The sequence below is a fragment of the Pseudonaja textilis genome, chromosome 3 (assembly GCF_049901715.1).
Source record: "Pseudonaja textilis isolate UNSWEBS1 chromosome 3, rPseTex1.2, whole genome shotgun sequence".
Taxonomy (NCBI): domain Eukaryota; kingdom Metazoa; phylum Chordata; class Lepidosauria; order Squamata; family Elapidae; genus Pseudonaja; species Pseudonaja textilis.
In genome coordinates, this window is record NC_141992.1 from 110,229,146 (window position 1) to 110,253,872 (window position 24,727).

At 37.5% G+C, this 24,727-nt stretch overlaps 1 protein-coding gene across 25 annotated transcripts in view; it reads right to left on the reverse strand.

The window, feature by feature from the left end:
* Nucleotides 1–10,648: 10,648 nt before the first annotated feature.
* The window catches only part of CXXC5 (CXXC finger protein 5), a 123,376-nt gene continuing 109,297 nt past the window's right edge, over nucleotides 10,649–24,727 (reverse strand). For 18 of the 25 annotated variants that reach the window (XR_015743042.1, XR_015743046.1, XR_015743045.1 and 15 more), the window contains one exon: nucleotides 14,285–15,228. Coding sequence is in view for 18 of the 25 variants with exons in the window: in XM_026700950.2 (XP_026556735.1) it covers nucleotides 15,184–15,228 (45 nt within the window). In the remaining 7 variants the exon portion in view is untranslated. Of the gene's footprint in view, nucleotides 10,814–14,284; nucleotides 15,229–24,727 lie in introns of those variants that run through there. The other 7 variants (XM_087930606.1, XM_087930611.1, XM_087930607.1 and 4 more) reach the window with 1 other exon arrangement.

A 24,727-nucleotide genomic window follows, 5' to 3' on the forward strand; every position in this document is an offset into this window, starting at 1 on the left:
TGGATGGTGAAGAATGGAATGATTCATACTCCTTGCAGCCAGGAGTATATGCATTCTTTCAGAGAGTTGTTGAGGCTACCTGGAGGTTTATCTGCATCATCAGGGTCACCTGAATAGTGCAAACGGGTCATCAAATATTTAAAAAGTCCTTACAGGAGCTCCTCCATATCAGACAACAAAGAGAACAATAAATGGAGCAATGTTGTCATGCAGGAATATTGGAAAAGCTCAGAAGGATCTTCAGCCAACACAACATACGTGCTCACTTCAAATCCAAGAATACACTAAGGCAGAAGCTTGTCTACCCCAAGGATAAAACACCCAGACACAAACTGAGCAATGTGTACATGCAGTACAATCAGTGAGCCAGGTGCAGATCTGTTCATTGGGGAAACAAAGCAACCACTTCATAAATGCATGGCACAACACAGGAGAACAAACCCATCAGGACAAGATTCAGCAGTTCATCTGCATTTAAAAGATATAGGCCACTCTTTTAAAGACAGCAAAGTCCACATTTTGGACAGAGAGGACTGCTGGCTTGAAAGAGGGGTCAAACAGGCCTTCTATGTCAAAACTGAGCAGCCCTCTCTCAAGAGGGGAAGGGATATGACATCATCTAACTCCAGTCTAAAACACCGTTCTTTCAACAGTTCCAAAAAGGCCCCATACTTATTTGCTCTACTTAGGTGACCCTGATGACAAAGATAAACCTCCATGTGGCCTCAATGACTCTCTTAAAAAAATGCAAATGCAAGGAGTATAAATCCTTCCATCCCGCTCCCCCCACCCCACCCCCGCCCCCGCCCCCGCAGCCAGAGCTGAAGAAGCTTCTTGGATGAGAAGCGAAAGTCTTCAAAGAAAAACCAGGAAGTCCAGTTGCTTGAAAAAGCACCTTCGGGACTCCAGAAAAGAAGTGTATGTGTGTCACTATTTCCTTCATTATACAACAAACGTACAGTTTAAATAGATAACCTCAAAAAGGCAGGGTTAAAAAAATGGCAGGTTGATGACAGCATTAACATCCTTGGAGGTGAAAACAGAGATGGGGGCGTGGGGAGATGAAATGAGAATGTTCTGCTGTTCAGTTTTTCTGGTGAACAGATTCTCCAGGTTTCATAGAATCATAGAACAACAGCGTTATAAGGGACTTGCGGGTCTTTTAGTCCAACCTCTTGCTTGAGCAGAAGACTCCATACCATTCTGAACAAATGGTTGTCCGATTTCTTCTTGAAAACCTCCAGCAATGGAGCTTCCAGCTGCAAGAGGCAAGCTGTTCTCACTGCCAGGAAATTTCTCCTTCTAGATTGGATGTATCTTTCATGATCTTCCATTCATGGCTTCTTGTCCTCCTCTCAAGTGCTTTGGAGAGGATGTCAACCTCCTCTTCATCCCTTCAGATCGACCCTTTCGTCTGTGACAGCCCCTCAAGTTTTGGAAGACCTCTGTCATGTCACCCCAGCCCTTCTCTTTGCTAGACTAGACATTCCGCATTCCTGCAACACAATATCTCCTGACTCAGGAAAATGGTTGTGATGGGTCTTTTATTTCAGTACAGCAAAATTTTGAGCACGTCTTCAATATTTGAAATACCTATCTTGGTGAATACTAATGTGAACTTAACTCACTATAACTGACCGAGACATTTATATGCTATTTTATTCATTTTTTTTATATTGGGGGTGGGGGGGAGTTTTTGTTTTTTGTTGTGTTGTAGAAATTAACCATCTCATAGTAATTTAAAAAACCAGGAGACAGGTTTCAAAGTATTCCTGACTAGAAGAGGTTGGACTGACATTTGAAATAAGTGTGATATGAAGGGAGACTTGTGACATCTTGAAAAATAGATCTATTGTGGCGCTTCCTGTCCTGGATGATTTGGGTTAAAATTCAAGACACATTATGAAGCAATGGTGAGCTTTACTCCACATAAACATACATTATAGCAACTGTTCCAGACTGTTCCTTCTTTCAGTTGAAATGGGTTTAATGGGAATATTATCATAAGTGCTGGATTCACAGCCTCCCTTCAGGACCAGTTCTTCAGACAGAAAGCACTTATGTCTGAATGTCTATGAATGTTCTCAGTCATCCAGGTCATAGTTGTATCAAAAGTGGTTTTAATTCTTGAAAAGGCGACTGGACTGAATTTTTTTTTCTTGAGGAAGACGACGACCTTTTGCTTCTTATCTTGGAAGCTTCATCAGCTGTATTGGATGCTGTGGGTGATGGAACAACAGTTATTGACAGCTGAGATTGGTTTCGGGGTGTGTGTGATAGGTTCTGACAGGATAGTGGTGAGGGTAGAAATGGAAAGATTGTATTTTCTTTGCAGTCAACTGGTCTTAATACTCTCCAAGAACTGTTGTGGTTACTTGGGGGTTTATCTGTGACCTCAGGGTCACCTGAGTCTGAGGTGTATAATCTTCTTGGAACAGCCAATAGGATTGTGTTATAAATTGGGGGTAGTTGGTGTCTTATCCCTCTTTCTCTGTTCAGAGAGGGCTGCTCAGTGTTAACACTTTTGTATGCCTTTTCATGTGAACAAACAATTATAGCAAGGAATCCCCACAAGTTTACTGACACATTAGTACACTCAAGGCTAAGCAGCAGTGGACGTGGCTTACCTATTTTCTTTGCCACCCCTTTTTTCTCTCTCTCCTATTCTTTCCTGAACAGCAAAAAAAAAAAAAAAGGAAAGTCACAACCAATCATTTTTTTCTCTGGAATATGGTAGAGGACCACATGAATTTAGTCCAAGGCTGCCCATGTGCTCCTAAGATTGCAGGTTGTTCACTCCCAGAGTTTCTCTTCGATGTAGTTTAGAAGTTTCAGCTCACACAAAATGTAGTCACTTTGTTCCAAATGCACCAGGCTTCTTAAAGCGCTTCCAAAAAGCATCCCATTTAATCATAGTCCTGGAGATCCATAAATGAAATGGAACTGTGTTTTTTTCTGTATCAGTCTTCAAGGTCTATGTTTTTATTTCTCTGTAATTATAAAAATCATAAACATAGGAGCAAATCATTTTGTCATTTTAAAAAATTGTTTTTGCATTGCGAGAGTTAAAAGGTGATCTCTTGCTCAAAAGAGACCCTGATCAAGTACAAGGAAGGATTTTTTTTTAAAAAAGGAAGGGGAAGGAAATGTCTAAAGCCAGGCATTAAGAGGTTCCTCTGATGCAATTCCCAAGATACATGAGTCTTCATTTTGCAAGTTTTGGGAATCTCACTGAGATTCCATCTGCTGCCACTGTATTTATCTGAGTAAAAGCTAACTTCTTCTGAACAGCCTCAGAAACCCACAGTAGGAGAAATGATCAAATCAACAAAACTGTAATAGCACTGTGAATTTTGGATTACCTCTGTGTTGTCAAATCTGTGTGATGGTTTTCCTCGGACATTTTAAAATACTATGTAAGTTGTTCCCATCTCTGCTCCAGCAGATCTTAGGAAAGAAAGAATACTGGAAAAGCAGAAAACGTGTTCCTAGAGAATGTGCAGAAGTAAAAATACAGGGCAGTGTGAGATATTGCCTTCTGGTTCGCCTTGGGATTCCTAAACTGCACACGGTCCTATAATCCAGTGGTGGGATTCAAAAAATTTTACTATCAGTTTTGTGGGCGTAGCTTGGTGGGCGTGGCAGGGGAAGGATACTGTAAAATCTCCAGTCAGAGGTGGTATTTGCTAGTTCTCCAAACTACTCAAAATTTCCGCTACCGGTTCTCCAGAACTGCTCAGAACCTGCTGAATACCACCTCTGCTATACTCCCTTTTATTTTTTTTGAGTACAGTCTCTGAAAATCTCAGTCAAGTTCCACAGTGTTAATATGGGAAATATAAACATTATAATCTAATCTCTGAACTATGATTACCTTTAAGACAAACAGCAGGGGAAACAACAATCCTACCATGTGAGATAGGGTCCAATTCCCTGGGGTCTATGCTCTTCCACCAAAAAATACTCCACCTGGTCCTTGACCACTGAGATTGCCCACTCCTCCTCCTGCTCACTTCTGTATTCACTCATTACTTCCGTAATAAAAAAAAATAATCCAAAATTGTTTGGGGGAGGGAAGAACAGAATCCATATATTCAAATAAAATAAATTCAGTGTATTAGCCTTTATGGGTCCTTGGGCAAGCCTCCTTTCCTCAGCTCTCTTCACATTTCCAGTATGAGGATAAAAATGTAAGATAGGGCTGTGCTGCACTTAAAAATATACTCAACTAATAATGGAGAAGAATAATTTGAAGTTTATTTACAATCTAAGACCAATCATTAAAAATACATCAAATACAGCAGATAAAACACATACTAAAAAAGGAGTAGGTTTTTACAGTGGAAATTCATAACAGCCTTTTTTTTTTAAAAATCAAGGAACGTTAGAAGGTTGTTTTATGCTTTGTGGGTGGAACTCAAGTGATATTATGTGGGGGGGAATCAAAAAATTAACTCACAATCATAAACCAATTCAGTGACCTATACCGTCCCTAATGATTTTGTCTATTCAGTTCGAATTTACACGTGCCATTTTGCCTAAATGTATAATCTAAAAGAGTGCTACACATTATGACTATTGCTTCTTTATATTTGACAAATCAATACAATAAATTATAAAAATATTTTTTAATAATTATAATGATTAAATACAGTATGGCATTAGGCATTTTGCTGTTTGGTCAGTGAGTATAGAGAATAACCTCAGTTTTTCTAAGGACTATGTACACTGGAATTTAGATGACCCTTTCATTATTCAAAATCTTTTTTTTTTTCAAAACCAGTTTTCTGGCAAAATTGTTTCCTTAATTAAGAGCATTTCTGCATTAGCCATTTACAGTGTCACCCTGCCATTGCTAGAGTGATATAAAGCTTATCTTCATTACTGATTTATTGCCAGAGCAATTGCTGGCCAATGCTATCAATTGCTAGTGTAGAAAAGCTCTAAGAATAGAGCGGAAATAGAATGACCAGCTCCACATTCCTGAGTATTACAAAGCATTTCTAAAAATCTGTATATTGATAAAGAACCTAGTTTTTATGAAGTTTTGTACAGAAATTAAATTCTATGTTGAATAAGTATTTCCTTGATTTCACTGTAATAATGGAACCTACTCAAAAGGAATCTGGTGATTTAAAAAGGAGGAGCTGAGCTTTCTTATGTGTTATTATTATGCAGTATCATTGTATGTTATTTGGTAGGCAAATATGTGAAAGAATAAACTGTGTCTCCTGATTTATTCATTTCATTCCTTCCCCAAGGGTCCAGATTTAGTAATTCAGGTCTTAGTAACCTTGCAGACTGACACACTTTCTTAAGGGTTGCAGAACCATGTTAGTCTGATGCAGCAAAAACCACAAAGACTTCAGATAGCTAAGAGATGTATACTAAAGTAAACTTTGGGGACATGGGAATTCTATATACTTTTGTGTGGCTAATCTAAGTGAGCCAATGTTTCTAGTCTAGGGGCCAATATATTTATGAGTAGGTAGGATATAATGGCCTTTTGATCCTATCATGAATTCAAAGTAATACTCAGCTGATCCTGCTGACAGTAGAAAAAGGGGCAAATAGATGAATTAAGCAGCCAGGACTAATGGCTGCTAGATCCAGCTTGTTTAAGAATGTTGTCAGTGAGGATAGGAATTGTGCCCAGTAGTAAGTATTCAACATAACTAAACTTATGTAAACATACCTGTACCCCTTTTGGCAGGACAGCAAAATTACAGTTAAGGAGTGATGAACTTCAGAAAGTGATTTTAATTGCTCAGCCAAAACTATCATTTTCAATACAGCAGTAAATCCTAACTAAAGTATGATCAGCATCAAGGGCAGGAGTGGAAAAGGCAGGAGGGTTCCCTTTGCTTCCATTCTGACCAAACTCCTTTTGTGTGCAATGGCCTGCATTGCAGAGATTTTCCTATCTTCTCTGCACTCCTCCCTTGGATCATTATGATGAAGTCATTATGAATTAAGACCTTGCTGTAGAACCCAGCGGGCTGTTTCTGTGGCAAAAATCCAGTGACATGGTTGCAGGCTTTTAAATAGCACACTAGCAGTGCTGGAGAAAAAGTACTTCCCACAGCATAATTGTCATATGAAAAGGGCACTACCATATGGGGTCCATTGGGCTGATTGCGTCTTTCTGTAATAAATCTTTTTGAGAGTTCCACACTTCCAATTGTGATATTCCTTAGGACCATATGGGCTGAACCTTGCAAATCCTGTTTTGTAATAATTCAGTAGAGTTGATACAGAATTATTGTTCAACACCTTGACTGTTGACTCCTGGTATTCCATCTTATATTTTACACATCTTCAACATCTGCATAAAAGTACTGGGAGTTTTGGAATAGGATGCCATCAGAATGCTGAAATTGGTTCTACTACTTGTAGCTATCCAGTTAAATAGTTAGCTCCAGTATCAATTAAGGAAGTAATTAGCACCACTGAATGCTGATACAGAAAAAATCCAGTCAAGGCACTGTTAACCAATTTAAATCTGAATTTGGAGTTGGACTCCCTCCAAAAATAACAAATCTGTCTGCTGGAAATCTGTTTTTCAGTTGAAATGGTAAGTGACAATTGTAGTACAAAATGCATTCACACCATTATACCTAAGTGTACCAGCATAACCATGCCTTGGTAGTTGCATAGGGGTCAACATGAAACGTATCCAGAAGTTATCATTGGGGCAAAATGCAGTAAAAATGCAAGAATTGGGCTGCTAAAGATGCAAAATACTGTACTGAACTTAGATTTGTACTTTTTGCCAAATACTTTCTGAATTCTATTTACATTATAGCCATAGCATAAGAAATCTAAACAGCATAAAATATTCTATGAGACAACTTGTTTCATTATGAATTTGATCTGCAGATGACCTTCTGAAGACATTGCTTTTAGAAGCTCATTTATATGGCTTGGCAAAGATGGCTTTGTCTGTATTTCTCCCAAGGCTGTGGAATGCCCTCCCTTGGGAACTGTATTTGGCTTCATTCTCTCTGTCTTTCGAAAGCAGTAATGATGCATCCATTGTGTCAGGGCTTTAATGGTTAAATAGCTTAATTTCTTAATTTTTCCAATATACTCTTCTAATTAAAAAATAAATAACCTAGCACATTACAAGCAAAGTACTGCCCTCTGACATTCTCTTTATTTCCAAGTCTTCAGGGTGCCCACAAAGTGGAGTGCTAATATCAGTCCTCAAAAGAAACATGGGGATACATACATACAGTATTCTGTATTCTGTTACGATTGAGAAGGGAGAGTACCTGTTGGTTGGATCCCTTGTGGCAAATCAGCTGTCTGTTTTTGAGAACTGAAGGAGGGAGCTTAAAGTAGACACTTGAAAGTGTATAGCCTACAACATGGTATGTTTACTTGTTAAAGATCCAAAATAGACCATAAGCTTCATCCCTCTTTGAGGATAATGAAATGTCTTGTGTCAGAACCTCTGAACTTCATAGCTTTTTTGATCAGCAGGGAATGAGTCTGCAATTTCAGCTGGAATAAAAAGATTGTTTTAACAAACAGATGAGGTGCTTATACATAATATATAAAAGACTGACCGGACTATTTTGATGAGGTCTAACAATGAGAGTACTCCATCTCCAAATAAGTCCCATCCACGAATGTTTGTTGGTGTATTGTTTTTTTGTTACTATTTTCAATTATCTGGAAGATTGTTCTAGTAGTTAATTCTGGTGAACTTCAAATATTCCATAGAACACTGAAATGTTCACCCCAAACCTACATATTGTAGATTTAAGCTTGTGGACCATATTGAGGGTGCCATCCATTTTCATACAAAAACCTCTCAATCCTCAAATGGGAGTCTCTAAATGAGTGCTCTGGACTCAAAGACCCCCAAAAAAAAAACCTGGAGTGCCTCTATAGCGGCCACAGCTTTTAAACTAATCACATACATGGTACAGCTGTTACTTTCATATTAAAGAACCACTTGAAAGCCTGCATATGTAATATCCGTGTATCATAAATGACTTTGCTCAGGAGCCTCTTGTACTCTTAAGCACTGCAGATAGAACTGGAGTGGCTATTAACTGAATAGCTACAGAGAGAACCACTCCAAAATAGGGTCATCTATAGCAGCGGTCTCCAACCTTTTGGACCTCAGGGACCACCAAACTCATAATTTTAGATCCCAGGGACCACTAACCAGTTCTGTGGGTGTGGCTTGGTGGTCATGTAACTGGCTGGGCATGGCTTGTATGTAAATATTATAAATATTTATATCAATATTGAATTTTTTATAAAAAAAGAGCAACTTTTACCCAAAATCAGGCAAAGCAGGCAGATTGAGTTGCTCACAGAATCACAGATTCATTCAGAAATCTATCTATCTGCCATTGACTAGCTCAGTCTGTCATAAAAAAATTGCTTACAAGCAAACTCATAAAATTTACTAGCAAGCAAACTCACAAAATTAACTCACAACACACCATGTATGTAAATATTGAATTTTTTACTTTAAAAAAGAGCAATTTTTACCCAAAATTAGGCAAAGCAAGCAGATTGAATCGCTCACAGAATCCATTCAGTGATCTATCTGCCATCGGCTAGCTCAGTCTCTTAAATTTGCTTGCCATGAGTCTGCACTGAATTTGGTTGCAAGCAAACCTTCAGTCCTAAGGGAAGCAGAGCCGAAGATCTAAAGACTCACTAGAAAGCAAGAAATCCAACTATTTCCTGCTTCCTAGCTAATCTAAATCTCCTGGCACAGCAGAACAGATGATGGTCGGAAAAAGGAAAAATACCAATTTTAGCAGGCAAGTTAAGGAGTGAGTGGGCGGAGAGCGTTCCTGTGGGCCATGTGGGCGGCGCAGCCTTGTGTTTCTCTGCAGCTTGGATTGCTTTGGGGAGGTGCTCTGGGGTAAGATTTCTCTGCGGCCCACCAAAATTTTCTCAAGGCCCACCAGTGGGTCGCAGCCCACCAGTTGGAAACCGCTGATTTATAGCATGAGTCCTCTAAACAAATGGAATGTTCTGCAGTACTTATACATTCCATATATTACTCAAAGTCTTCTGGAAAAGCACTGAACTAAGTCATCAAGACAAGTGTGATAGGGTGTAAAGATGACTTAAAGGGAAGCCTCTGGATCCTTAACTGCTTAGGTATTTCCACCTGTGCAATTATACAGATGGTATTGGCGGTGTTGAAGCAATTTTATGTGGGATTGACCTTTTAGTAAATTTGGGAGGAGGGATTCTTGGAATAAACCAAAGGTCCTACATTGCCAAGATTTTTGTAAAGTAGAAACTCAGTTCATGACTGGTAAGGGATGAAGTTCCAGGTATCTTCACGGTATCTAAACTGAACAAACAATGAATGTGTATCTTACATACAAATATTATGGTATTGGAAGATGAGAAACCACTTTTTCTACAAAACTTGTACCATTTAAACATTTTTGAGAGCAAGACAACTATGTAGAGACATAGGAGAAGGATGACTCACAGCTTCTCTTGTGACAATATTGCATCCTGAAATTGCTTACAGTTCTTGATAGTTGCATCCCAGCTGATTTATTAATTATATAAGTAATTGTTACTGCCCTTTCTGCATTTTGATTCCTTTTTATCTCTGTACATGAATTCTTGCATCACTGAACATTCTATGTTAATAAAAAAATTAAAGCAGGGTTCTCCTAAACCCGTATACTCTACAGATTAGAAAGTCTTCATTTGTTAAGATTAATGATGCATTTTCCATGCAAAATCTGGATCCTACTACACCATCAGTGCTCAACTTTTCATGCAAACTTATCACCAGGTATTCTTATTTCTGAAAGAGAAAAGGGCAAACGATGAAAGCAAACTTGTTTCTTATATCAAGCAATCACTGACTAAGCAAGCTATATACCTTTGTTAGATGCAACATACTGTAATATTCATTGAAGGCTTATTGTTTTAGATAAGGGCCCTGCTGGACAAAAAGGAAAGCTACAAAATCTCACTAAACCAATAAATCTAGGAAATCTTGTTACAAATGTCCTTTTATCCAATTACTGTCTGGTTCTCCCTGTAATTTTGAATACTAATGTTATCCTGAATTAATTGCAAAAAAGTGGAAATTAAAAGAAAATACAATCACCAGTTTCTTTAGTTATGCTGCTCCTTATTCCAAATATAAGGAAACTGAGGAACAGACCTTTAGCTTATTAGAACTCTCAAATGCCTCAGTTTCCAAAAAACTACAGTAAAAAGGTATTTACTTTAGCAGCAGAATGCCCAATTTTTATTTCGGTAGTCTAGATTTCAGGCCAGGCATCTTCAGTTAATAAGGTTTTGTTAGGCAGTGATGGACATTATACGATAGCCTAAAAAACTTCTGAGCAATTAATCCTAGATTAAATGATCCAACTGTATAATTTGGTAAAGGACAGCTTATTGTTTTCTAATAGGTTGATTTATTTCATTAAATAATAGACTTTTAATAAAAATTCAACAATACAAACTTTTCATAACACAAATATCTGGAAGTAGATTGTAAACTAGTTTATCCCAAGCATATATTGACACATATTGTGATTTCATCTCCCTGTCTCATTCAAGAAATGAAGAGTTCCTATATTTTGCTAAATCAATGGTTGATTACATTTAGAATATTTACCTGTCACAGGAACTCTTGCAAAATGGATGCTCATAAGGCACCATTTACCAGAAAACAAATTGGTGTGGTTAACCCCCTTACATCCATAGGACATGCTTTTCCATCCCAGCTTACCTTTTTTATTTCCTGAGAAACAGGCAATTCCAAAATATCACTCAACTGTTCCAGACTTGAGCATTCCTGGAAACAAAGCCTGCATGAGAGGCTGGTATTCTGCTTTGCTTCCCCTTTCCCCAGGCATGGGGATCCAAACATGAAACAACCAGTTGCTGCTTATGTGTCTGCCATTAGTGTGTTACTCTTATTCCCCTATTTTACTAGCATATTTACCACAATTTTAAAGTATTGTATATTGAATCTCAGGGGCAGGTCAGATGGTTTAAAGTCTTATTTAAAAATGTTTCCAGTGTTTGGGTACTCACCTGGAAAGATACATTAGGTTTAATTTGTTCAGATTTAAGAAAGTTTATATAGTAAGTACCAGCAACATAACCTCACATGAAAGCATTCAAAACTGAAAATGATTAAATGACTAAGGCTGCAGATCTCTACATGCAAGGTGCTGGACACATCAAGAATGTCTTTTTGACTTGGTTTTTGTGCAAAGTTATGGGGAAAATAACATGCATTTGCAAGTTGTTGACAGTACCCTTCATTTTATTTTAAGATATCTAGTAAAGCCACCCATGACCATGCAGAAAATAGGAAGTAGGCTTAAATGATCTCTTTCTCATTTCAATTTTCCACTTTTGGATATACTTCCCTAAACAGCCTGAGATCAACACGCAAGTACATGTGCATCATGCATAGTTCTCAGATTATTTATGTAGAGAAAAAAAAATCCTTTTAGCTGGTGAACAAACCTGAGCATTTTAAACAAATACATGATTCCATTTAATAAGATTTCAGAGCGGTGAACATATTTAAAGCTGTTCCAATGACTTTTCTCCAACACTGATCCTCACCAGAATAAAACTTTACGTCACCTAGGTCTGAAGAATGTATCTTTTTTTCTGTTCTGTATCAGATACATGCTAACCTATATCAATCTCCAATGTCATCTTGGCTCTGCTTATCAGAACGAAGAAGTGTTCTTGGAAATGGACTTGCACGAGCTCAAATTTAAGGAAGCATTATTAATTAAAGTGGTGATTGGAAGCATGACTGTTTGGCGCCAAACTGATTAGGAATAAACATTGCAATTCTGCAAGGTAATCCTAAAATGGGAGCCAACTGGATAGACTTCAGGTAAATTTGTTAAGTTGCAGAATCTATTTTCCTGTCGGCAAAAATCCATCCTGTATTCTGTATCGCAGATGAAATCTGGGTGTTCCATTACACCCCACTTTTAGAAAAGTTGTATAACTTTTTCTCGAAGACTTCTAACTATAGATGGATAGAAGGGGAAGGCTTGCATTAGAGAGGCAGAAGGACAGGTCTCACCAATGTTCCAAGGAATCCATGACTCTTTCAAAATGAAATTGGGAGTCTCTGCTGACATATGCTATGACATTTCATATATATATTTAGCAAAAAAGGGAGGATTGGTACATTGTGGATAGAAAGAGGAAGGGCACCCTATAAAATTATGATTTATGATTATTGTATTTATGGTGATGATTTATCATTTGTTGCTTGCATGCACACTGAGAGCTTATGCACCAGAGACAAATAAAGACTTCTCTTTCTATTCTGTTCTGACCTATTCTCTGGATTGTAGAATGAAGAAAAGTTAACAGTATCTGAGCTACTATTTTATTTCTCTAAAAACTATAAAATGAATACAATCTGATTAGAAGCAGTATAAAGGTAAACGATCTTTTTGAAAAGGGTACGAAGAAGCACAGAGCCACTTAAAAGTCAGAGCAGAAAAGTAGTAATCTAATTTGATGGTGCAGGACCATTTCATACCCTAGTTTGTCCATTGTCCATCCAAGTAACTAGGATACTGTAGCTTTTATTCATGTTCTTCTATAATCCACACAGAATTAAAAATGTGGAGGAACACTGAATTGTAGGCTCAACAAAAGCCTACCAGGTATCCCACAAAATTTTACTTTGCATTGTCTACACCTTTACACCTGTATGTATATTTGTGATTCGTGGTAGTTGTACAAGAGAGTGGCAACATTTGTTTATTCAGGGGCTGGACTTTTGGGGCAAAACCTGGTTAAACTTGCACAATAATGTGGATCTCTCTCCCCATCTGCCAGCTATAGAAATACTTGTTGCTCTTATACCTTGAAGAGAAAATTAGGCAGGATATTGAAGCCAAACCTACCAAACATGAAAAGCATTCTGGAATTCAGTATTAGCTGTCCTCTAGCTTCATTTTTTAATTCCACCAAAATGTTTGCCCAAATTGAGATAGTATATTCCTTTATTGGTAATCTCCTCTTGGCACTTTTTCAAAAGCAGTTTCATCTCTAAACTTCCACCTAATATTTTTTATTGACAAAACAAACTTAAATACAATTGTTTGTTGCATATTGACATTGTGTCATGAAATGTAAATTTTATTAATGATTGCTTCTACAGAATTTTAAAAAAAGTTAAAATACAACATTATGGGCTGATCCTTTGAATGACTAGTGACCTATGACTTCTAAATTAAAAATAGGGATTGCTTTATTAAAGCACCGGTCTCCAACCTTTCCACGTTGGCAGTCCGGAGAGTGGCAGGCACACATGCAAATGGAGTTTCATGCACAAGTGGAGGGCGCTTGTGCTCGCACACAAAGCTCCACCCACATAAACCATGGGCCTTTGCACTCATGCATGAAGCTCCACTCGCATGACCTGAGGGCACTTGAGCAGGGGAAACTTATACTTGTGCACTCATACGAATGAAGCTTCATGTGCAAGTGCCTGCCACTTGTAGGAGTGTATTTTCACGTGCATGCCGCTTGCCCATTGATCGTGCAGCCCACTGTCAAACAGGCCACAGCCTGGGGGTTGGGGACCCCTGTATTAAAGGAGTTGCAAGGAAAGACAAAAATGGAAGATTTTCCCAAACATCCAAGTCAGCTGGGGAACTCATTGACAGCGACTTATAGAGCAAGTTGGACCGCTCTATATATTGGTTGCCTCTGATTGATTGTGAACACTGCAGCTGGCAGCATAATTCAAGCAAATACCTAATTCTCTCAGAAGCCACATGCAGATGATGACATTTAAGGCCCAAGACATCATCTATTCCTATAAATTTGCCAACATAAATGCTACGTAGATTTCTAATTCTAAAATCGAGTAGCCTGATTAAAGCATAATTTTATTTATTAAATGTTTAATTGTTTGTCTAACCAAACTGTTAATAAGGTTATACCAAACCCAGATTCAGTACATCATATATTTGTGGAATATGATCAGATAATCAATTATATATGTAGACTGCAAGAAGGAAACATACAATTATGCCATTCATACTATTAAACATGTATAATACCTTATATTAAAAATAAGAATCAAAATGCCGAAGTATTATCAAACCCACTCAGTTTACATTTTTTGAGTCCAAGAAGGGTCAACATTGGAAAACATTATAGGAAAAAACAACATATAACAGGTCATTTTAGACTTGGTACCCCCACCCAAGCAACCAAACAACCTGACATGCACCCAAGATGGACAGAATAATGAAGGTGAAAACCATGACACAAAACATGCTTTCATTTTTATTCACAAAACAGCTTAGCTTGAATTGCTAGAACATTACAAACAGCCTTTCAATTAGAGATGGTAGGAAAGCAGGAGATGAGGATTTTTTAAACATAGAAAAGGACTTCTATATTTTTCCAGCACAGGTTCTGCAACAGCTTACATTGGAATTCCAGCAATATTTCCAAATGGTTTCTAAAAGTGAATCATTGCAATTAGTTCTGGGTTTACTATAGTACGCAATTTTATTTGTTCTAAATTTTATTATTTTTGCTTTTCTTTTTTTAAAAATGCCAGTTTTCAATATATTTCCATTTTATAAGACCAGATATCTTGCTGATTAAATCTCGTCTTATCTGTAGAATTAGGGAAAAGAAACTACCTTATTTTAAATATATGTTCATTTATAAACATGAATTGAGGCATTCTAGAAACTAGCCACACTATTTTTCTTTAATGATGGAAATCAATCAGATAAATGAAGAAACTGCTGTGCTAATTACAGTAGTGCGTATTAGTAACTAGATTTAAAAGGTTACTGTAAATTTACATTCTCTACACAAGAACTGCATCTTCCACACATAAACAACATCAACACCAAAACACAGGAAAACAAACTGATTGTCCATACTCTATTACATCTTGATACTTTATGGATTCTTTTAAAAAAAATATTTGAAAACATTAATGCTCGTTTTACTAGTACTTAAAAGATGTTAAACAAATGCCAAAAAATTATATTAAAAAAAGGAATGAAATCTGCAAGAAAATATTTTTGGTTCTAAAGGAGACATAGGCGCATCCATTTATTTCCGTCAAAAAATTCCTTGCCTGAGACAACACAAGCAAGCAGTGCCATTGCACTGGAAGATAGAGCTTTGGGATTCTTGTTCCTATTGAAACCATCGGAATGCAGCACCTGTAGGAAGCATCACTTTCTGTAGAGACAGAAGAGAACAGAAGAGGGACACATGATAAGCAAGGATGAGAAGAACCAGCCCAGGACAGAGTTTAATTTTGTGACATCCAATGCACTAAAACAGGAAGTGCCATTTTCCGACTGCAATGTTCCCTATAACTTGAAACTTGTGATAAGTGTTCATAGCAGCCTCCCATATTTAGTTGTTTTTGCTTTCTGCCCCTGGCCAAGTTTTCTTGATAATTTTTCTTAGTACTTTTTTCCTATCCATAGTTTCTGCACCTCATCAAAACCTATAATCTATTGCATCATCTGTTCTTCTTTAAAAGAACCACTAATCCACATGTAAATTGTCCTTAAACTCTATTTCAACACCTTCAAGAACTCCTAAGGGATGGAACAGAAACATTGGTATTTCTTGTATGACCTCAAATTAAGTTATCATTCACATAGCCTTGAGAAGAATTTACTATATTTAGTTAAGATTTCTGAGATTTGTATCACTTATATCTTGCTACCCACCGTACGTTTTAATCCTTGTTTATAGTGGAATGTATGTCTCACGAATAAAGTGTAATGTACTTCTGTTCAAATCAACTTAGTTTAGTTAAACTGTTGAAGCATCAGGTTTGGAAATCTGTCATTAGAAAACGAAGGCCATTCAATTCACAGGACAGCAGTGAGAAAGTAATGAGAAAAGGGTAAATTCTTAAAAATATTTACCAATAACTCCAGTTTCAGACCACGAGGTTTCCAAGCCTACAAGGGATGCCATTGGGAACATTCTAACAACATATATCGTCATATTATATGTGTGACTGATGTAGTTAATGACACGCATAAAAATAACAAGACAAATGTAAATTTGTGGTATTATATACTATCCTAATTTTTAGTGCTAATCTGGGCAACTACATAATTTGGGCAACTAATCTGGCAACTACAATAACTTTTATCAAAGTTTGTGACAAACAAAAGGTGTGATCCAATTTAATCAGTTTCCATGCTAACAAAGAAACTCCTCAGATATTCAGACCTTTAGGCCCACTACATAATCCTGTGATTTAAGGTATATGTAGTTTCCTTCAATGATTGAAGAAGGCTTATGGCTAGACAGCAGAGCTCAGAATTTAGTACAACTTTGAGTAGACTGGGAAAGGATAATTTGCTGTATGAAAGTGTTATCATATGTATGCTTTTTATTTCCTTCTCAAAACTTCTGTACAAAAATTAAGAGAGAAAAAACTCAATTTTAAGAACAAATTTTATCTATGGATATATTTGGCATGGCTTTAGTTAAGTAAACTTTCACACAAATAGATTTCTCTGCCTATGCAAAATGTTCTTTCTGTAGCTTTTAGGCATGGAAAAAAGTCCTTCTCCATGATACTATACATATGCAATGAGGTTTCTCCCACAATTCAACAATGCAAGTAAGACCTAGTCCATAAGAACAAAGAGCCAAGATTTTAGGTGGATGGAATATGGGTTTAAGCAACCTGTTGTTGTTAAAGAGTTTTCTGTGCTTTAAATTTGTACAACAAGTAGAATAGCAAACTTGTAAGCTATACTAGAGGTGAGGCAGGTTGTCAGGTTAAAACAGAAAACCACCTAGCTGAATGAGGCACCTGTTCTTTCTCAAACATCCATAGAAAAGTGGCTAGTTATGATGTCACTAATGTGCAGATATCTCAAAGAAAAGTGCCCATCAGAAAGGCTCTTGATGATACTCTGTCAAGGGTGGGATGTCAATGAACTCTCAGGAAACAGGGAATTTCACTTTTATAGGCAAGGAAGAGCATGGTGCTCACAACTCACAGTGCTCTACATTGGGCAGAGAGAAGAAATGTTTCTTTAAACAGCATGAGAGCCATTTTTTTTAAAGTGGCACGTGTTGAATTCAACAAATTAAGACTTGTTGGACATCAAGGCAAAGTAGAGATGTTTCCCGAGGCATAAAGGGGTGTGGGAAAAATATAAATGACAGTAAAGCATCCTGACTCACATAAAACTGAGACTGAGACAATTAAATGCTCCCAGAAGTAATGAACAACAAAATCAAACTCAGGTTGACTCAAGATAGAACACATAATCAAGTCAAGCTTATCCAACAAATCTAGCTCAGTGTCTAAGGCAGGGGTCCCCAAACATGGCAACTTTACAAGACTTATGGACTTCAACTCCCAGAATTCTCCAGACAGCTGCCTGGAGAATTCTGGGAGTTGAAGTCCACAAGTCTTAAAGTTGCCAAGTTTGGAGACCTCTGGTCTAAGGGAAGAGTCAGGTCTAACAGAATGACAGAGTTGCAAGAATCTTTCAATCCAACTCCCTGCTCAAGCAGGAAACCAAATGGTCAGACAAATGGCTGCCCAATCTCTTCTTAAAAACCTCCAGTGTTGAAGCACCCACAACTTCTGAACACAAGTTGTTCTACTGATTGTTATAATTGTCAGGAAATTTCTCCTTAGTTCTAGGTTGGTTCTCTCCTTGGTTAGTTTCCATCTATTACTTCTTGTTCTGCTTTCAGGTGCTTTGGAGAATAGGTTGACTCCCTTGTCTTTGTGGTAGCCCCTTAGATATTGGAACACCCCTATCATGTCACTACTCCCAATCCTTTTTTTTCATTAGATATACACAATTCCTGCAACTTTTCTTTGTATGTTTTAACCTCCAGCCCCATAATCAACTTTGTTGCTCTTTTTTGCACTTTCTAGAATCGCAATATCTTTTTTAGATTATGGTGGCCAAAACTGGGTGCAATATTCCAAGTGTGGCCTTACCAGTGCTACTAACACTTCATGTGATCTTGATTCTATTCCTCTGCATTGGCTTTTTTTGGCAGCTGCAGCACACTACTAGCTCATATTTAAGCGCCTGTCCACTAGGACTCCAAGATCCCTCTTGCACATAACTACTATTGAGCCAAGTACTACCTACTTTATACCTGTGCATTTCATTTTCTTCTCGTATGGTACCTGCCCTATAGAGCAGACACTTCCTTGAACTTATCTTCTGGAGTGTTGGTTATTCCTACCTGTTGGGTGTTGTCTGCAAATTTGATCAGTTCCATTCTATCCCGTCGTCTAAATCATTGATGATGATGATATTGAAGAGTACTGGACCTAAGGCAGAGCCTTGGGTTACCCCACTGCATTCTTCCCTCTATGTAGAAGCAGTTCAATTAAGGACATATTAAAGAGCATTAGGGTCTTTAGGGCATTGTGAAGGGCTGGCCAGGTAGGAACCAACTGAATCTTAGTGAGTATGGTAACTGCTCTGAGGCAGGTACGTAAGAGTAGCCATATTTTTGCTCATTACACAACTTTGTTTGATAGAGGACCTTACCAACACCCTCAGACTTTGTGGGGACATGCAGAAATAACTGGAAATAAATGGTTCTATAAATAAGCCCAGCCTGGGCCATGAAGTACTTTAAAGGTAATAATGGGGACCTTGAACAGCACACAGAAGTTTCTAGTACAGGTGTTAGTTACACCGGTGTACAGAGACAAACTAACAATTACCAGTGCCATACATTCTGGACCAGCTGTAGCTTTCAAATAGTCTTCAAAGGCAGCCCCATTTAAAATGCACTAATAACCAAATACGAGTTGACCAAAGATTAAGTGATAGCAAATAGTGCTTCTGGGCTAATGAATGGGTGCAAGTGTAAGTTGTCTTTTATAAAGCCCTTCCTAATTGCACTGTTATATGCTCAAGCAGGATCTGAGAGTCTAGGAAAAACTCCAAATTGTACACCAAATCTAAAGGTATACACTAGAACTGAAGGGTCCAAATAGGGAAACAGGCATTGTCCCTTGTTGCTGTCACTTCCATATTTCTACTGACATTTCAAATATCTGTAGATATCATACCAAGATCATTCACTATGCAATAAACTGAGTATTTTAAATTGGGATGTTCTGCTTATTAACAGATGTCTCAAATTTGGAAATGGAGAAATGTAGTAAGACTGTAACTGCTTACCATTCCGAGGTCAAAGAGTTTTTATAGATGCTTATGTAATAGATGCTTATGTAATAATGAGAATGTCTAATCATTAATACAGGGGGAAATAAAAACCCACTGGAAGTTTAGTTCAACAGCAATGAGAACTTTGCATTTCATGAAACTTCAATCACAGCAGAAGGCCCAAAAAATGTACCCAAACTTAAAAAAACGTGATTTCCTATTATGAACAAGTTGGCTCAGCAATAACAGAAGAGAACAGAAATGTGAGGATAAGTATAATACTTACAAACCCTTGGTTATCAATTAAGTTTGCCAATCTCTTCAAATGAAAAAAATGGAAGCTGAAATTATCACAGATGAAATCACTAATGATGGAATTCCAATCCATGCAAAAAATTGTAAGATTTTAATCTAAAAAGTGTTTTACATCTGATGGCAGCAGATGGCAGTGAATTAAAAGCACTGCCTTCCTTAGTCAGAAACCCTCTGGTGATGCTAAAGATAGGATCAAAACATGATCCATAAACATTAGAACCTGTAGGCTGATTTGATCTAGAAGATTGTGGTCTGATTTGCAGATAAAAGTTTCAGTGCTAAGGGTAGGGTATTAAGCAGAAGAGGAACAAGGAATTGGGAATAATTCCTAAATAAGCACTTTTTCATCCAGGCATTTCTTCATTTTTTCTCATTGGAAAGGCCTTACACATTTAAAATATGGTCCTAATATAACCTAATACATGCAACCCTCAACAAACCACAAGAAAAAGCACCATATGTATTGTCGAAATGATGATTCATGAAACCCTCTCCACAAAGCAATGTTAGATATTTAGTTATAGTAGTTGTCAACAGACTAGTCTGGATGATTTATCATAGAAAATGAACACTGACATATTGAGATTTGGGTAAGTAGGCAGAATTCATCTGTTTATTATTTTATGCCTTCAAGTCAACTTTTTGACTCCGGATAAGGTTTTTCAGGAGTGGTTTGCCCCTGCCTCCTTCCTGGGACTGAAAGAGAGTGCCTTGACTAAGGTCAGCCAGTAGGCTTTTTGCCCCATTTCTAGCTGCCTTAACCACTACCCCTAACCACTAGGTAGAAATATACAACATTTTCCCATAAGAAAATATGGCACTGTGCTATGCACATGTTGTAGTTAGTGATCTGAAAGGAAACTGCTCTCATAGAAAAATTCTTGCCCCATGTTATTCAACTTTTTATCAGTTACCGATCTACCAAAACAAAACAGGTGGAACAGGAAGAACTTTGTTATATAACTTGATATTATTTGCAGCACAAATAATGTACAAATAGTCGTCAATTTACAACCATAAAAGTTAAATTTGGGCCACCATCAGATCCATCTCAGAAGCCACAGTCATGTTAGGAAATAAACAGATTTGCCACAAGTTCAGCAAATACCCAATCAAAAGATGAGACAAGGTAACAAGATTTAGGATAAGTATAATGGTGAATACAGGCGAAACTCAAGAAATTAGAATATCGTGCAAAAGTTCATTTATTTCAGTAATGTAACTTAAAAGGTGAAACTAATATATGAGATAGACTCATTACATGCAAAGCAGGATATTTAAGTCGTGATTTTTCATAATTGGGATGATTATGGCTTACAGCTCATGAAAACCCCAAATCCACAATCTCAGAAAATTAGAATATTACATGCAATCAATAAAACAAGGATTGTACATAGAACAATATCGGACCTCTGAAAAGTATAAGCATGAATTTACTGCCTCAATGCGGCGTGGCATGGAAGCTATCAGCCTGTGGCACTGCTGAGGTGTTATGGAAGACCAGGATGCTTCCATAGCTGCCTTCAGCTCTTCTGCATTGTTCGGTCTCATGTCTCTCATCTTTCTCTTGGCAATGCTCCATAGATTCTCTATGGGGTTCAGGTCAGGTGAGTTTGCTGGCCAATCAAGCACAGTAATCCCACGGTTATAGAACCAGGTTTTGGTGCTTTTGGCAGTGTGGGCAGGTGCCAAGTCCTGCTGGAAAATGAAGTCAGCATCCCCATAAAGCTCGTCTGCGGAAGGAAGCATGAAGTGCTCCAAAATCTCCTGGTAGATGGCTGTGTTGACCCTGGACTTAATGAAGCACAATGGACCAACACCAGCAGATGACATGGCTCCCCAAATCAACACAAACCGTGGAAACTTCACACTGGACTTCTTGCAGTGTGTGCGTCTCCATTCTTCCTCGAGACTCTGGGTCTTTGGTTTCCAAATGAAATGCAAAAGTTGCTCTCATCAGAAAAGAGGACTTTGGACCACTGAGCAATAGACCAGTTCTGTTTTTCTTTAGCCCAGGTAAGACGCTTCTCATGTTGTTTGTTGCTCAGGAGCGGCTTGACAAGAGGAATACGACATTCGAAACCCATGTCCAGGATCCATCTGTGTGTCGTGGCTCTTGATGCACTGACTCCAGCCTCAGTCCACTCCTTGTGAAAGTCCCCAACACTTTTGAATGGACTTTTCCTGACAATCCTCTCCAGGCTGCAGTCATCTCTGCTGCTTGTGCTCCTTTTCCTTCCACACTTTCCCCTTCCACATAACATTCTATTAATGTGCTTTGATGCAGCACTTTGGGAACATCCAACTTCTTTTGCAATTACCTTCTGAGGCTTTCCCTCCTTATGGAGGGTGTCGGTGATGGTTTTCTGCACAACTGTCAGGTCAGCAGTCTTTCCCATGATTGTGATTACTACTGAACCAGACTGAGAGACCATTTAAAGGCTCAGGAACCCTTTGCAGGTGTTATGGCTTCATTAGCTGATTGGAGTGGGACACTTTGAGCTTAGAATATTGAACCTTTTCACAATATTCTAATTTTCTGAGATTGTGGATTTGGGGTTTTCATGAGCTGTAAGCCATAATCATCTCAATTATGACAAATCATGGCTTGAACTATCTTGCTTTGCATGTAATGAGTCTATCTCATATATTAGTTTCACCTTTTAAATTGCATTACTGAAATAAATGAACTTTTGCACAATATTCTAATTTTTCGAGATTCACCTGTATATCCCGAATCATTCTCATTCTAACAAGAATAGTTTGCAAGAGTAAGGAGAACTGGGTGAAAATATAAGGGGAGCAACTAGTTTCTTATTTTGATCCATGGATGCAAGAACAAGAAACCTCAGAGCTTAAGATGCATGTCATTATCGGTGTAAATGAGTGAAAAATTACAAAATAGCAACATGTCAAATCCACAAACTTCTTTATTGAATGAAGGAAAGGGGACAGACTAGCAGCATAGCAAACCTGCAAACCTTTCTTGGCCCTTATCTTCCAACATTACAACCACAAAAACCATGTTCTTTGTAAGCAGGTCCTTCATAATAGCAAAGAAATGGAAAGTAGTAAAGAACCAGGACCAACATTAGAGTTATCATAACACTACTGTAATAGGAATGACTGCACTCTAAAATTTACATTTCTTTTCTCTTGTTCTCATGAGGTTCCTCCTCATCAGAGCCAACACTTTTGCACTTCAAACAAGTGAGGAAATTCATACAAGAATTAATCTCAGAAAGAATAAAACCTGATGTCAATTGCATCAAAATTCTTGTCAATGTAATGGGACTGCCAGCTTCAGGCATTAATATGAGCCAATAATCAGTATAGAAAAGGTTTTTATATTGCAGAAACTTTAACTACTACAGATGCCACAGCAGAAATGTCATCCTGAAGGATACTTTGCCACTATGTAAAGGAGCCAGTGCCATGAACATCTGGCAATCAGAATTATACACTTGTCCTCTAAACACACAAGTCAAAGAGAACATCTGTCAGAAGAGGGTAATTGGATTCTACATTTAAGACTCTTATAAAATGAGGCCTTTAGAGCCATAGGAGACAGAGGGCACCAGAAATGTGATTGGATGTGATAAAATAACAATGATTACACAAACTGGAAAAAGACATAAATGATGGAAAAATACAAAACAAGGAATCGCTTCTCTAAATGATTGATCACAATATTGCTGTGCATGTCAAAAGGAAATGAGATAGTAGCACTTCCCTAGCATGTATACAGGAAGATGGAAGAAGCTCCTTTTCTTTACTCAGCTAAAAATATTCTGATAATAATAAGGCATAGAACCTGCTTTGTTTGAAATATGGGGGGCAAAAAGGAGATTATCCTAAATATATAATATTCTTAATAAGAATGATTTTTAACATGTGGAAAGCTATCTACTAACTTCAGCCTTGAACTAGGCGATCAAATATTCAGCTTCATCATATCTCAGAGAAATTAGGAAAGTGCGGAAAGCATGCGTAACACTCAGCTCTGTTCTTAGACTTATGGGAATTATCCATAAAAATAGCACAATTGGTCCAGCTGAAATCAACTGGATTCTCAACCAATAACTATTCATTATCCTCCAGGCCCTCACATGGATTGTGGAATTCCCATCTCAAGGAATTAGCTTGCTATTCCATTTGGCATAATGAGGAATGCTCTCAATAAATTCCCACATCTGATCTTATAGATTTATAGAATATGGTTACAGCATGATATATTATTTGTGTAAATAATTATGTAGCATCTAGAGATGATCACACCCTATTTCAAAAAGTTAAAAGCGGGCCAAAAATAAATTTTGATTTGTTTTCATAAATTAAAAGAACAAAAATTTTAGCCTCCCTCTTATTTTCATGAATGAACCTGCACTCCAATTTTTTTTTTTTAAAGTCAAATTGCCAAGTTATATTACATACCAAAATGGGTCATCTGTGAGTCACAGATAAGGGTAATTAAGTGTGCATTTTCATTTAACATACTAGCTAGCTAACCCCTAGTACAATGTTTCCCATACTTGGGTCCTGCTAAATGTTTGGATTCCTGGAATGGTCAACACTGAAGTATGATCCTAAGTGTGAGTTCAAACATCTGAGTCACCGGTATATACTTTAATGATAAAAGGGGCTGTTTATTCAGAAGATAGTGATTACTCTTTTAGAAGTCATGTGTATATATCTCAACAGCATATAAAGAAAATTTGTATAAGATGTCAACAGCATATAAAGAAAATTTGTATAAGATGTTTTACAGGTGGCATTTTCCCTGACAAGAATAGCAAGAATGTTCAAGAATAAATCCGAAAAATGTTGGAAATGTCATCAGACAGCTGGCTCATATTACCATATGCGGTGGACTTGTGCGGATGCTAAAAAATACTGGACTAAAATCCACACGTGGTTGGAAAAAATGACAAAAAAACATATAGATTTGAAACCAGAGATATTTTTATTGGGAATTTTACCTGAAATATATAGTAAAAGACTTGAAATACCTGATTGAAAATGTATTAACAGCGGCTAGGATTGTATTTGCTAAAAACTGGAAAAATGAGAAAACACCATCACAGAAGGAAATCATTAAGAAAATATTGGAATATGCTGAAATGAGTAGATTGACATTTGAAATTAGAGAACAAGATAATAAACAATTTTATAAAATTTGGGATCTATTCTATGAATGGTTAGACAATAAAATATAGTAATGAAATATGCAG